The 12,308-nt window shown below is 40.9% G+C and overlaps 2 protein-coding genes across 2 annotated transcripts; both read left to right on the plus strand.

Moving 5' to 3' along the window:
- Window positions 1-320: 320 nt before the first annotated feature.
- Window positions 321-5,603, plus strand: tut1 (terminal uridylyl transferase 1, U6 snRNA-specific). Its single transcript, XM_088359419.1, has 10 exons — window positions 321-551; window positions 780-970; window positions 1,049-1,255; window positions 1,373-1,487; window positions 1,625-1,749; window positions 1,816-2,042; window positions 2,131-2,240; window positions 2,878-3,000; window positions 3,219-3,311; window positions 3,651-5,603. The coding sequence occupies exons 1-10, from the start codon at window positions 476-478 to the stop codon at window positions 4,730-4,732; spliced, it is 2,349 nt and encodes a 782-aa protein (XP_088215545.1). The 5' UTR covers window positions 321-475; the 3' UTR covers window positions 4,733-5,603.
- A 1,644-nt stretch (window positions 5,604-7,247) lies between these two features.
- pyyb (peptide YYb) lies at window positions 7,248-11,437 on the plus strand. The gene is made up of 4 exons (XM_088359422.1): window positions 7,248-9,967; window positions 10,068-10,258; window positions 10,777-10,857; window positions 11,170-11,437. The coding sequence occupies exons 2-4, from the start codon at window positions 10,080-10,082 to the stop codon at window positions 11,192-11,194; spliced, it is 285 nt and encodes a 94-aa protein (XP_088215548.1). The 5' UTR covers window positions 7,248-9,967; window positions 10,068-10,079; the 3' UTR covers window positions 11,195-11,437.
- The last annotated feature ends 871 nt before the right edge of the window (window positions 11,438-12,308 follow it).

The following is a 12,308-nucleotide window of genomic DNA, read 5'->3' on the forward strand; positions in this document are numbered from 1 at the left end:
TGTCTTTCACTTGAATTAGAGGTTTTCCACCTGTAAAATTGGTGGGCGTTTATTTGAATCATTTTCATTTATTGTGAAAAATTGCAATTTCAGAGAGCAAGAATTTTTAAAAACAAAATGAAGCTTTCTCTTAAGACTCATGTGATTGGCAATAATTATGATTTTCTCACAGTATGAGCTACACCTTTAAGAAAAAAAGTGTTTATACATAATTTTATGTATGGGTGTGTGTATATGTTTTATGTATAAGTACTTAAAAGATGCGTTTTTGTTTGTCCTTGAGATTTTAAATTCACGGAACCTTTTCAAGCGCAGTTGGAACAACCCGGAAGCTTTTGGAGGTAAACCCGGAACTAACGTTTGTCCCGCGTTGGAGGGAGATTTGAGCGACACATGGAACACTGAGTATTCCTGTCATCATTTTTTTGTATTTAATAAGATAATTGTAATTCAGTTTCTTTTTTTTAAATAAGTTATGGAATCCAAAAGTGACATTAAAACGACGCCTAGGGGTTTTCACTGTGTCTTATGCAACGTCAACCTACCAAACCGTAAGCAACGCCACTAAATGAGCTTCGTTACTTTAGCTAGCTTTTTACACAGCAATGTCTAAATATAAACTTGAAGTGAAAGTAAAATAACAAATTTACAAATAACTAGTACTGGGTGGTGAAATTTAAGCCATGTGGAACTAATTCTCATAGTTAGAAGCCTAGTTGCCATGTATTCCTGTTCTGTATTTCTCCCTTTAATTTCTGTTTGTGGTGCTCCATCTTTAGAATCAAGCGTGGATCAGCATGTCAAAGGGCGAAAGCACCAAACATTAAGCAATGTGCGAACCACCAGGAAGAACCAGGAGCAGCACAGCGTGTTTGTCAGCGGCATAAAACCAGAGATCTCAGAGGCTGACCTGGTGGACTACTTCCAGCAATTTGGAGCCGTTTCCGACGTTATCGTGGACAAAGACAAAGTCAGGCGATTGTTTTTATTTGATCTTTTTCATAAACTGAGTTCAAATTGTTTACGCGGTGACCTTCTGCATCTCCAGGGTGTGTTTGCCATTGTGCAATTCAATGAGACAGAGAGCATTCAGGCAGCCTTGACCTGCGTCGAGCATAAAATGAAAGGACTCAAGCTGCGTGTCAAACCCCGGGAGAAGAAGGAATTCAAGTACATCCCCAAAAATAAGTGTGACATGCAGAACTTGCAGCAAGTTCTGGATCACCTAAAACCACAACTCTGTCAGCTTCCTTCTGTAAGTAATGTTAAAAATCTATCCTTAAACTCACGAGTGAGGCCAAAGCAAGGATTTCTTAAACAGGTTAGTTCCTCTTTAGACTTGATTTTTTTTAACTAATGTGGTCTCCGTTAGGTTAATGCTCAGATGCAGTACATTGAGGACCGGTTCCAGCTTGCAGATACTGAGAAAAAGGCTCGAAACTTGCTGGTGCAACTCTTGCAGGAGGTCTTTGTGGAGTTTTTTCCAGGTATCCAAAATCCTTTTATTATTTTTCTTTGTTTCAGCTTGAGTTGGCAATGAAAAAGGCTCAACTCAAAAAAGTTATATTATAAAAACATCCCCCAACTTTATTTTTATAAGTCTCCTGTCATGTGCAATTTACAGATAGCCAGATTTTCCCATTCGGCTCATCTGTCAACACATTTGGCATTCACGCCTGTGACCTGGACTTGGTTCTGGACTTGGAGAACACAAAAGTCTTCCAGGCCCGGGCCAAGTGTACATCAGAGGTGCGACATAATTTAAATAGTTGTCCGTCTTCTACTTTGGATTGATTTGTCATCCTCCGGTATCAGGCAGTTGAGTGCATGTCAGACGATGGCCACTCGGAGGACTCCATCCTGTCTGACATCGACCTGTCCGCGGCCTCCCCCGCCGAGATTCTGGACCTGGTGGCGACCATCTTGAGGCGCTGCGTGCCCAGTGTGCACAAAGTCCATGTGGTCAGCAGTGCCCGCCTCCCGGTGGTCAAATTTCATCACCGCGAGCTCAACTTGCAAGGGGACATCACGATCAACAACAGGTTGATTTACATGATTATATTTCATGCTCTTTTATTATTTTTCTTAATATTAATGTAATATTTTTAAAAACTTGTTTTGCCTCCTCAGTCTGGCCGTAAGGAACACCCGCTTCCTTCAGCTATGCTCAGGAATAGACGAGAGACTGAGGCCTCTGGTGTTCACAATACGCTACTGGGCCAAACAGAACCAACTGGCAGGTAAAATTTCCAATTCAGTGAGAATTTTAAGTGGATTACATACACACATTGATTTGATTCTTCTCTTTAGGTTTTGTTTTATATTTGGCCACTAGATGTCAGTAGAAATTCACTTCTGTTTACTTGTTATTTTGGATTCTATCTGGCCCACCGGGCATTTTACATGATCAGAAATCCTGTGCTGTGTGTTGCATTAAAATGTTTTCCCCTTTAAAATAAGTCATTTTACATATTTTTTCATGTAGTACATTAAAAACAGGTTAAATATTTTTGTTTATAATACATACTATACAAAATGAAGACATTTGTATACATTTGTATTACTAGTAAATGTTTTGTTTAAACTTATATTAAATTGGTAAAGTAAAAAATGACAGCCCCACTCCCCAATTCAAATAAACTACCGTATTTAATCACGTTTTACAACACAAAACCTCCCCTGATTTACAGGATTAATAAAAATCACAATATTCTCATTTTCGAAGTGAAAGGCACAGCCTACAACCTAATTAAAAGTCCTGCTGAGAAGTCATTGTCCTTGCCTGAAGAACTTTCTAATATCAGTCACTCTGATTTTGCTGATAACGTATTATTCCAGTAAAATCTCCTGTCACAAGGTTTGTGTTGTAACCCAAAGGTAACCCCAGCGGTTCCGGTCCACTGCTCAACAACTATGCTTTGACGCTGCTTGTCATCTTCTTCCTGCAAAATTGTGAGCCTCCCGTTCTCCCCACTGTGGAGCGCCTCAAAGACATGGCCTGTAAGTGATGACTGGCTCTGCCAAATAGTGAGCTCATCATAGTAACGTATTTGCTGTGTCTCATAATGTAAATAATAAAATGCTAATGCAACATTTTTAAGTCATACACAAATGTTTCTGAACAAGTCAAGTTGATTTAGTCTTGTATTTACATTGGAAAAGCAAGTGTGGCTGGCATGTACCAGTTCCAATGTGTGAAAGGTTTGTTGACCTTGTAGGTGAGGAAGAGGAATGTGTGATTGAAGGATGGAACTGCACCTTCCCCAGTCAGCCCATCGCGGTGCCCCCCAGTGGAAACAGCCAGGATCTCTGTAAGTCCATCCATCGTGATTCCGTCATTATTTTAATATACAATGGTGCCTTGGGATAAGACCCAATTCGCAAGTTTTTTTAAGGTACGAGTTGCAATTTGACTAGTATGTGGTGGCAATGAACTCGACTCACTCCACAAGGAACAACAGATTAGTTTTTCTGATATAGTTTATCGCAATACAAATGAATTTAGTCCTCGTGATTATTAAAATAACACGTTGAAAGAGAACCTTGAAAAAAAATTACATATTAGAATGCAACTGCAGAAAACAATCGCAATTAGATGGTTTTTCAAACTCGTTCAGTCCTAAGATGAATTTCGATGTCGTTTCTGCCAGGCACCCTTTTGGCTGGTTTCTTCTCCTTCTATGCCAAGTTTGATTTTGCAAGTAGTGTTATATCATTGCGGGAGGGGCATGCAATCCCAGTCACAGACTTGAGTCACAAAAATAACGAGGAGGAAAGCCCCACCAAGCGTGGACCTAAACTAGGCCCCCTCAATGTTTTGGATCCCTTTGAGCTTTCCCACAACGTAGCAGGGAACTTGAATGAGCGCTCCCAGAGATGTTTCCAGAAGGCTTGCCAGGACGCCGAGAAGTACTGCCGCAGCCTCCAGTACTTGCAGAAGTCCACCAAAGGAAAGTCCTGGGGCCTTGTACGTTTATTCACCCCCAGCGGCGGAGTGGCGCAAACCAAAGAAGACGAGCTGAAAATCAGCATTCCGTTCAAACCATCCACGCTTCCCAAAGCCCTCCGCACGGCCAAAGATGATTTCCGCCCGGTGTGGTTCGAAAAGGTGTGCGCTGCTGTGGAGCAGATCTTCCAAAGTGTCCTCAGATGTGACCTCACTGTCTCATCGGGTTTTGGCTTTTCTGGGGATTCGGCCGCAGACGTCTCAGCAGAAATGGAGACCAGTTCAGACTCCCTCAACATGTCTGTAAACGGCAGCATGGAGAATCTCGCCGCGGTGGGCGCCAAGCGGCGACTCTCTGCTGCCGACGACGACATGTCGGTTTCCCCTCAAGGCAAAAAACCAAGGATGTCCAAAAGGGGCAAGCCCTACTGGCTGTGGGGCCAGAAACACGCCGTGTGGGCCGGCAGGAGAAAAGTACGGCGAGAACTAATCAAAGACACCGACCTGAGGCCCGAAGGCAGCTGCATGCAGCTCGAGGCCCAAGTCACAGATCGCATCATTGAGAAAGAAGTGGCGATCGAGAGACCGCTGGAGTTCAAGATTCAGCCCCACATGGTGGGTGAGGCAGAAAGCACAAAGGTAGTGTTGAGCTTGGAGCCGTGCAGCGACCCATCTGGAGTTTTTCAGGACTTGGTTCATTTTCTTGAAGTTTTCCTTCCCAAGATGGTGGAGTCGCTGTTGGAGAAAGAAGCTGAAGAAGCGGAGAAAATGGGACATCACTGTTAAATTTTGTTTTGGCTGCAGAATGGACAGCCAGAATGAGCCGCTTTTATTGTGCACAGCCACAAGGTGTCTCATCCATATGAACTCACTCTTTGACTGGCCATTTTTCATAATACACTACTTGCAAAAAGTTTGAGCTATCGGGCTTTCACGCGCAATTTCAGGCCTATTTAGTTTGAGAAGGTGTACATTTTGAAAGACAAACAAATTAGGAAGTATTTCGACGCAACCTAGTAGTAATTGAAAATGACCGTCCACTCTAATCCTGCTTTTTAAGCTGACCGAAACTGCTGTAGGTTAATTTTAAATTTTCATTTTTGGGCTTATTTGTGAGAAGTTTGTTAGCTTGTAAAAACTGCTGAAACAGAGTTACTGCTCCGTCAATATTTTTGTCTTATCAATCGCTCTCGCGCTCTCAATTTGATTGTGTTCTTGTTGTTTTAAAAGTATATTTAAAGACCTTGCTATAAAATCATGTCCGAGAGCTATGTATATATACGAATGTAATTAATTTGTTAATTTGACCTTCTCTAAACTTTTAAATGCACGTCCAACTGTTTCAATTTTTTTCTCTTCCCAGCTCGGTGTTGTCTCACAAGGAATTGAATGGCAAATTTTGTGACCGTGTATTTTACACAATTAAAAACAACAAAACAAATTAAAAACAAGAATAATCATGGCCAGTCAAAGAGTATGTATATTTCGCTGCTTAGTTTGATAGTTTTCTGTTATTATTATGTGCATTTATGTTGGTAGAAATAATGCTCATAAATTTTGCTGCTCTGAGGAAAACTTATTTGAAGCGGTCTTTGAAAAGAATTAAACATTTGTAACGTGATGTCTCACTTTATAAAGCGGTTGATTGGTTGTGGTATTGGCAGCGTGATAACTTTTTCGCCAGCGAGCTCGGCCGCTGATCCAGCACAGACAAATGAGAGTCATTACTTACTCAAGCAGACATTTTTATTGGTGCAAGTGAAAGATGCCCGGCCCGATTTATATCATTCATCTTTTACGTAAGTGCACACACGAGGCAACTGACGGGATGCTTATTTGCATTTTAAATTTGCCGATCAGGAAAATAGAGGAATATCTAAAGTTACAAGAAAAAGAAGTTGAACCACTTAAATATAAGTATATAAATGCTTCCCAACAGTTCATCTTCATGGACTGAATTCTCAATATTTTTCTGTTTATCTCTCAGGCAAGTATCTGTCAAACTCGCTTCTGGCTACTCTGATATTACCTGTCTGTGTTTCTTTAAAGCCACTAATGATATAAGACCAGTCGGGTACACTCGTACCTCCAAGCCAGAGTCAAAGTGATTGATATCAAACTATGAGTGTGTTTCAGGTGACACAAAACAAGAAAGCAGATCTTAACTACCAATGTTGATCCATACAAAAGTCCTTGAGTTTTGCTTTCAACCAGAATGAATCAATTTGCCACTTGGAATAGAAAGGGAAAAGGGTAAGTTGCTCTTATTGAACATTGTTAACGACGTTCAGTGTTGAGTGGATCACACTTGTTGTAATTACTTCCCAGAATCGATTTTTGCTAGATCCATCAGCAAGGGAAGAGGAAAAAAGAAACACTCGAGGTTTTCGTGGCTTCTAACAGGTAACGTCAATCTTTTTCTCCACTTTTAGTAAAAATTGACCTGATTTTACTATCACAAGCTGCACGCCATTTCTGATCGAGATCGAGGCGTGTTATTCTGTTCTTGTAGATATTGTTACAATCTTGATATAGACTATCTTCCGCTAACAACCCGGGCCAAACTTAGCTCCTCTACATGTAAAGATTTTAGATGAAATGAGATGGTCACTCCAGCCCCCCCTTCCATTCTATCAATTCAATTTTTACTATTAGACTTAGATGTGGCGCCATCTTGTGGCAGCTTGCAAAGAAATCTGAATAGGTGCATTTCTTACTAGCAAAACGCAAATACTAAGTTGCCAGGGAATCATAACAGGTTGATGGAGAAGATATCAAAAGCTGATTCCATCCTTCAAATAGTCTCTTAAAAATGGTACTGACGAGTGAAAACCTAGAACCGCCCTCGAAATCAAATCAACCTTTTTCCTGAAGCCTCGTAAGGCCGGTCGCCTGCGTCATCCATCAGAGTTACCTGAAGCTGCCGGCCTGCTCATGAAAGCATCAGTAAGTCGGGCCCGCCGCTGTAATTGGCCCGCTCTGCTTCCCGGCAAAGACAAATGGTTCTTAGTCAGAAGCAGACTTGAGTAGCCGCGCTCCTCTTGGGACGGGAGAATCACACGAGACGCCGCTATTTGGGAAAACAACTGACGTGCACGGTCTCAGTCTTTATGCCAGTAAATAGCCAGTGTCCATAACATACTAGCCCGGAGAAATATGACGAGTTTTTTCCCCCCCAGCGGTCGCTCCTCACTGACGCTCAGAGGATCCATTTAGACAACATAGAGTATACAGCAACAAATTATCAACAGTTCTCCAGTTTGTCTCCCAATGCCTCATTATGTAAAAAAAAAAAAAAATCAAATGTGGTCACTAAAAGCACAAATGGGGTAATACTAGGTACTAAACTAACGTTTCCTATGTGAGCTGCATCTGGCTAGCTAATCCTTGCCTCAATTGGGGTACATAATGACAAATATTGTTATTGCTAATGGTGGACAATGACTAGCTAATAATGCAACACTGACGATGCTAAGTTAAATGTAGGGTAGCGAAACACCAGAGTGAATTTTACCATTTGAAATTCTCCAATTCATCATTGTATGTGCATGTAATAACGATTCTGGCAATTATTTAATTTTTTTTCCCCCTCCCTCATGTCATGTCCGACTAAAAAGCACTCTGTTCAGATAAGTGTCTCACTGACAGAGATAAGACGGAATAAAAACACATCATTACCCCCCTTTTCCACGCGTTTGACAGGAAGGAGTCGGATTTTCTCCCGGGAGATTGCGCTTCCATCATGCTTGCGTGTGTAAACTGCTTGAGTAAGGCAAATAGATGTTTTATCCGGAGTGGAACTTTGACGGCTAAGAAAAAGGTCAAATTTCAGACAAGGCATGGCAAAGTTGGCGATCAAGTAAAGTTTCCTTCTATCAGAGCTTCTCCACGGGAGGGTTTTAACTAAGCGCTAGCGGCGTGTGAAAAATTGAACTGTTGCCTCTTTGCTCTTATCTGACTTGTTCACATGCAAACACTGCGGACAGCTAATGAGTTTGTCCTGTGCACATCGTTGTTTCTTCCCATTGACTTTTATAGCACCGGAAAGTCAACGCTGAGATGTTGATTACTGGAGTAGAATTGAAATGTTCCGGAAAGGCCACCGTTAAGGATCAGATAGTTACAACAGGGCGACTTCACCCCGGGACTACTCAAAATGTATTTTTTTAATCCATTTTCACTTCAGTTGGGCTTTCCTCTAATCATACTTTGAACGATGGTACAATAATTGCTGAGAGATGGTCCGAGCAATCAATCAGTAATCTTAGAATCCACTTCCAGCCTTTTATGGCACTGCTTGTTTATTGCCAGCAGGAGGTCCACAGAGGCCACCAGCTGGGAGTTCGGCCCAAATCGACTTGTGTTTTTGACAAGCGCTTGGGGACAAGCCTTGAGAAAGAAAAAAAAAAAATGTTTTTTTACTATTCTATAAACAGCTCATGACTGTAGAACTGTCTCATGTCTCATGGGAGCCCCCGACCAACACGTGTCCTTCATTTACTAAGCAACATGATTTTATCCCTTAAAATTCATTTTTAAAGTTGCATTTGCAACATGTGTATTACTCGCTCAAATATAAATGGACAATTAGTTAAAAACGACTATTTTTGTAACATAATTAGGCCCATTTCAGCTGCTACTTGATAGTTTAATAAATACACAAACTAACTTAAACAACCACATTTTTCCCGTAATATTGATCTTAAACTCCGCGTGGTGTGAATTCATAAAATCATCCTTCCTAGCCCTAAAGCACCTCCAACCACAACAATAAACGTGTTTCGTTATTGCAATACCTCCGATGGCGTCACTCGGCAGTGAACATTAATATCTTCCTAATGGCAGAATTTTTACGGCGACTTTTGTGTCGATCCCATTAGAGGTGGTGTGCGTCTCGTCAGCGCTCCACTAATGTGCCGAGGGAAATTGTCCAATTTGATTTAATTGGTCTGAAAATCATTAGTCTTTTACTCCAGATAATATGATAATATAGTTTGAAATGATACAAATGAGTTGTTTCTTTGTTCATCTTTTCTATGCCACTGGTGTATAGTGACCGCAGTTTTTTGCCTTAATTTCTATACTTTTTGTGACATGTGAGGTGACATAAGAAAAACGTGCTCCTGCTTCCATAGCATCATTTTAACAAAAAACGCAATAGCAAGTGTCCCCAACACAGCAAGCAAATAAACCCCGCGAAATGGCACCAAGCGATTAAGCAATAAAAAAAAAGACAAATAACAAAAGCATCGATGCGCATATCTATCTCTGTCGCGAACGCAAACAGATGAACGCGCGCAACGATAAGCAACCTGAACAGCAGACTGTGAAGATCCAAGATAAACTGGAGCTTCTGCAAAGGTCATAAAAAACATAATCGACTAGTTTGACCACCTGAGAGAGATTTGATCCTTTGCATCATTTCATTACCACCCAGAGAAATATATTCAGTCTTTGCAGATCAGATTAGTCAAAACAATTTAGTGATCCTGACGACAACAATCTCCCTCAAAATGAACCCTAAGCACAAATTGATATTGTATTTTTTTTTTTGTAAAAAGAAAAAATCTAAATGTGTTCATCATTGATGTACAGAAAATGGATGGATTATTCATATATTTATGATAGTGACATATAGTGACAGGCAGAACAATTCCATGTTCGTCCACTAGAGGGCAGAATGTACAATCGTTCATAAATAGTACACTGTACTGAAAGCTTTTTAAAATATGTTGAGCTAATATGGTCACCAAAATACTTAAAAAAAAAATGATGAGCAATAGCATACATAATCTTTAATGAACGGATGATTCCAAGTTACGCAATGCCGCGTGGCAGAGTAGCGGGAAAAGTAAGAGGTGTGGTTTAGTGTTACTCAGCAGCACGCATCAGGTATGCGCGCCTCACTATAAAAGGGCGGCAAACGGAGGAGAGGAGCAAGTCGGGGCACCAGCATCACCACCACCACCACCACCAGCATCATTATCAACCATCCAATACTCTCCAGGAGACTTCCAACAAGTAGGTTTTCATTTTGTTTTGATAATTATGTGATGATATATTAATACAACCATGCGACCCAGAAGGACTGTGCATGACTGCTGCGTTGTTCCTCTTCAAGGGTCCATCCAACATGCTGAGACCGTGCATGATGCTCGCCGCACTCCTCGTGTGCTTGTTGGTGTTTTGGAGCGGCTTGGCCGACGCCTACCCTCCCAAACCCGAGAGTCCCGGCACCAACGCTTCTCCGGAGGACTGGGCCAAGTACCAGGCCGCCGTCAGGCATTATGTCAACCTCATCACCAGGCAGAGGTGACACACAACATGTTGTACTTTTCTGCATAATTAGAAGAAAGCTACAAAACGTATTTCCCTCCTCTACACAGTATTTGATTATTTTTTTTTTTACAAACTTTGTGTAGCAGCTTTGTCATTTTACCGCTTGACGTCTTATAGGAGCAATTTGTGATAAAGTGTCTTCGTCTAAAAGGTTAACGGCTCCCTGATCAAATACAAAGTCTCATATTTCAGCTTTGCCAAACATTACATCACCGATTCGAGTCATTAAGTGGAAACTGGTCGCACGGGTACAAGAGTGTACACACACACACACACAATGGGGTGTTATTTAGTACACTAGGCATCATTTATACTCCTGCTGTGTAATTACACAGGCTAGATTTATCATAGTGTCATGCGGCTTTTACTCCTCAGTAGTCAAGCATTGATTTCTGGAAGCTAGACAATGGCAGACAAGCTTGTCCGAATCTGTGCCGAAAATGAGTCCTTACTATATGATAGTATCCTGTAATATTTTTTATTTTGTTCAGATATGGGAAAAGGTCATCCCCTGAGCAGGCGATGGCATGGCTGCTGTTTGGTGCAGATCCAAGCCAAGACACTGAACCACGGTGAGTGATCAAGATTCAGATCATCACTAAATTCCATCAAATATCATCCTAATTTAATCACAGTGGGCTCCAGATGTATCATGTTTCATCTCAGAATTCCATGCAATAGTTTTTTATTTTAAATATACATTTAAATTTTTAATGTTCAAAAACATTTGGAGTATGCTTATCCACCACGATATGTCAGGGCTCACTGTCCATCTAAATATTGTTTTAATTTTATTCAATTGCATTACACTTATGGAAGCACAGGCACAATGAATGTGGTTGCAGTGTGCCTAACCATTCTCTTTTTTTTTTTTTTTTTTACAGTTTAGACTATAACAGTGGATGGTAATTGATGAAAACGCTGACTCGTCCTCCTAAAAAAAAAAATCCAACAACAATCAAAGCTGTGATTTTCCTGGAGGGTCACCCTGCATCTAAATAATCTATTTCAATTGATCGATATGCATGCATGTTTTTTGTTCTATTTGTCTGCATTGCTTCTCTTTGTACACCTCTTTGTTTTTGTGGCCTACATTGTAAATAATTTGTATGAGAAAAATAAGTTTACAATAAAGGAAATAATGGCATAAAAGTTATGAGTCAATCCAGTTTTATTTTGGATTGTTCATACTCTGTTCTTTAATTACGGTCTGTCAGTTTAAAACTGGTTAGTTGTAATCTATAATGGGTGTGATGCAAAATAGCGCCACAAGAGGTCACTGTTCTACCAAGAGGCAGCTCATTAATTTCGCTGACAGGAGGTTCCGATCCATTGTCGACTCGTGTATGTGTGTGTATTGTTGTACTGCACCGTGACGTTTATTCTCCATCTGCAAACCTTATTGAAGAAGATCGAAGAAACGGTACGATTCAAAGATCAAATAAGTGTTTTTCTTCGTCTTAAGGCAAGCGCGCTGAGTGGGTTGCGGTTGACGTCTGGAAGTAACTGCGAGGATTAACCAAGACCTGCCGCCGACACCAGCTGCACCGAGCCGAGTTGCATTCACAAGCCGCTCTCAGGAACGCGACTCCGGGATCAAGGTGAGCGGGCAAGTCCCTTCCATGGAGGGAACGTCGAACACAAAAACGGCCAATTTGTTATCAATGCGTTTTTGTCTTTTTTTTTTTTTTTTGTCTTTTTTTTTTTTTTTTTCTCTCAGTAATTGTGTTTTACCGAACCTATAAGTCCACAGTAACGCACAAATAGCTACATAGATTCCGCCCAATGCTTATAAACACGCTAAATAGTGGCCGTAATAAATAATAAATATGTATTGTGTGAGCATAACTGCCCTCATTGCACCTGTCCAGTGACGTCATGTGTCGCCTTTACCGTGAAGTACAGTATTCATTATCCAATTGCAACATTGGCAGTTTAGTGGTATTTTACATTATTACGTTTTTTTTCATCTGTAAACGTCGATATTTGAATATCCAAAGTATTTTTAATAACGCTGGAGTGT

This window comes from Syngnathus floridae, chromosome 18 (genome assembly GCF_059516105.1).
Source record: "Syngnathus floridae isolate MCC-2025c chromosome 18, RoL_Sflo_1.0, whole genome shotgun sequence".
Classification (NCBI taxonomy): domain Eukaryota; kingdom Metazoa; phylum Chordata; class Actinopteri; order Syngnathiformes; family Syngnathidae; genus Syngnathus; species Syngnathus floridae.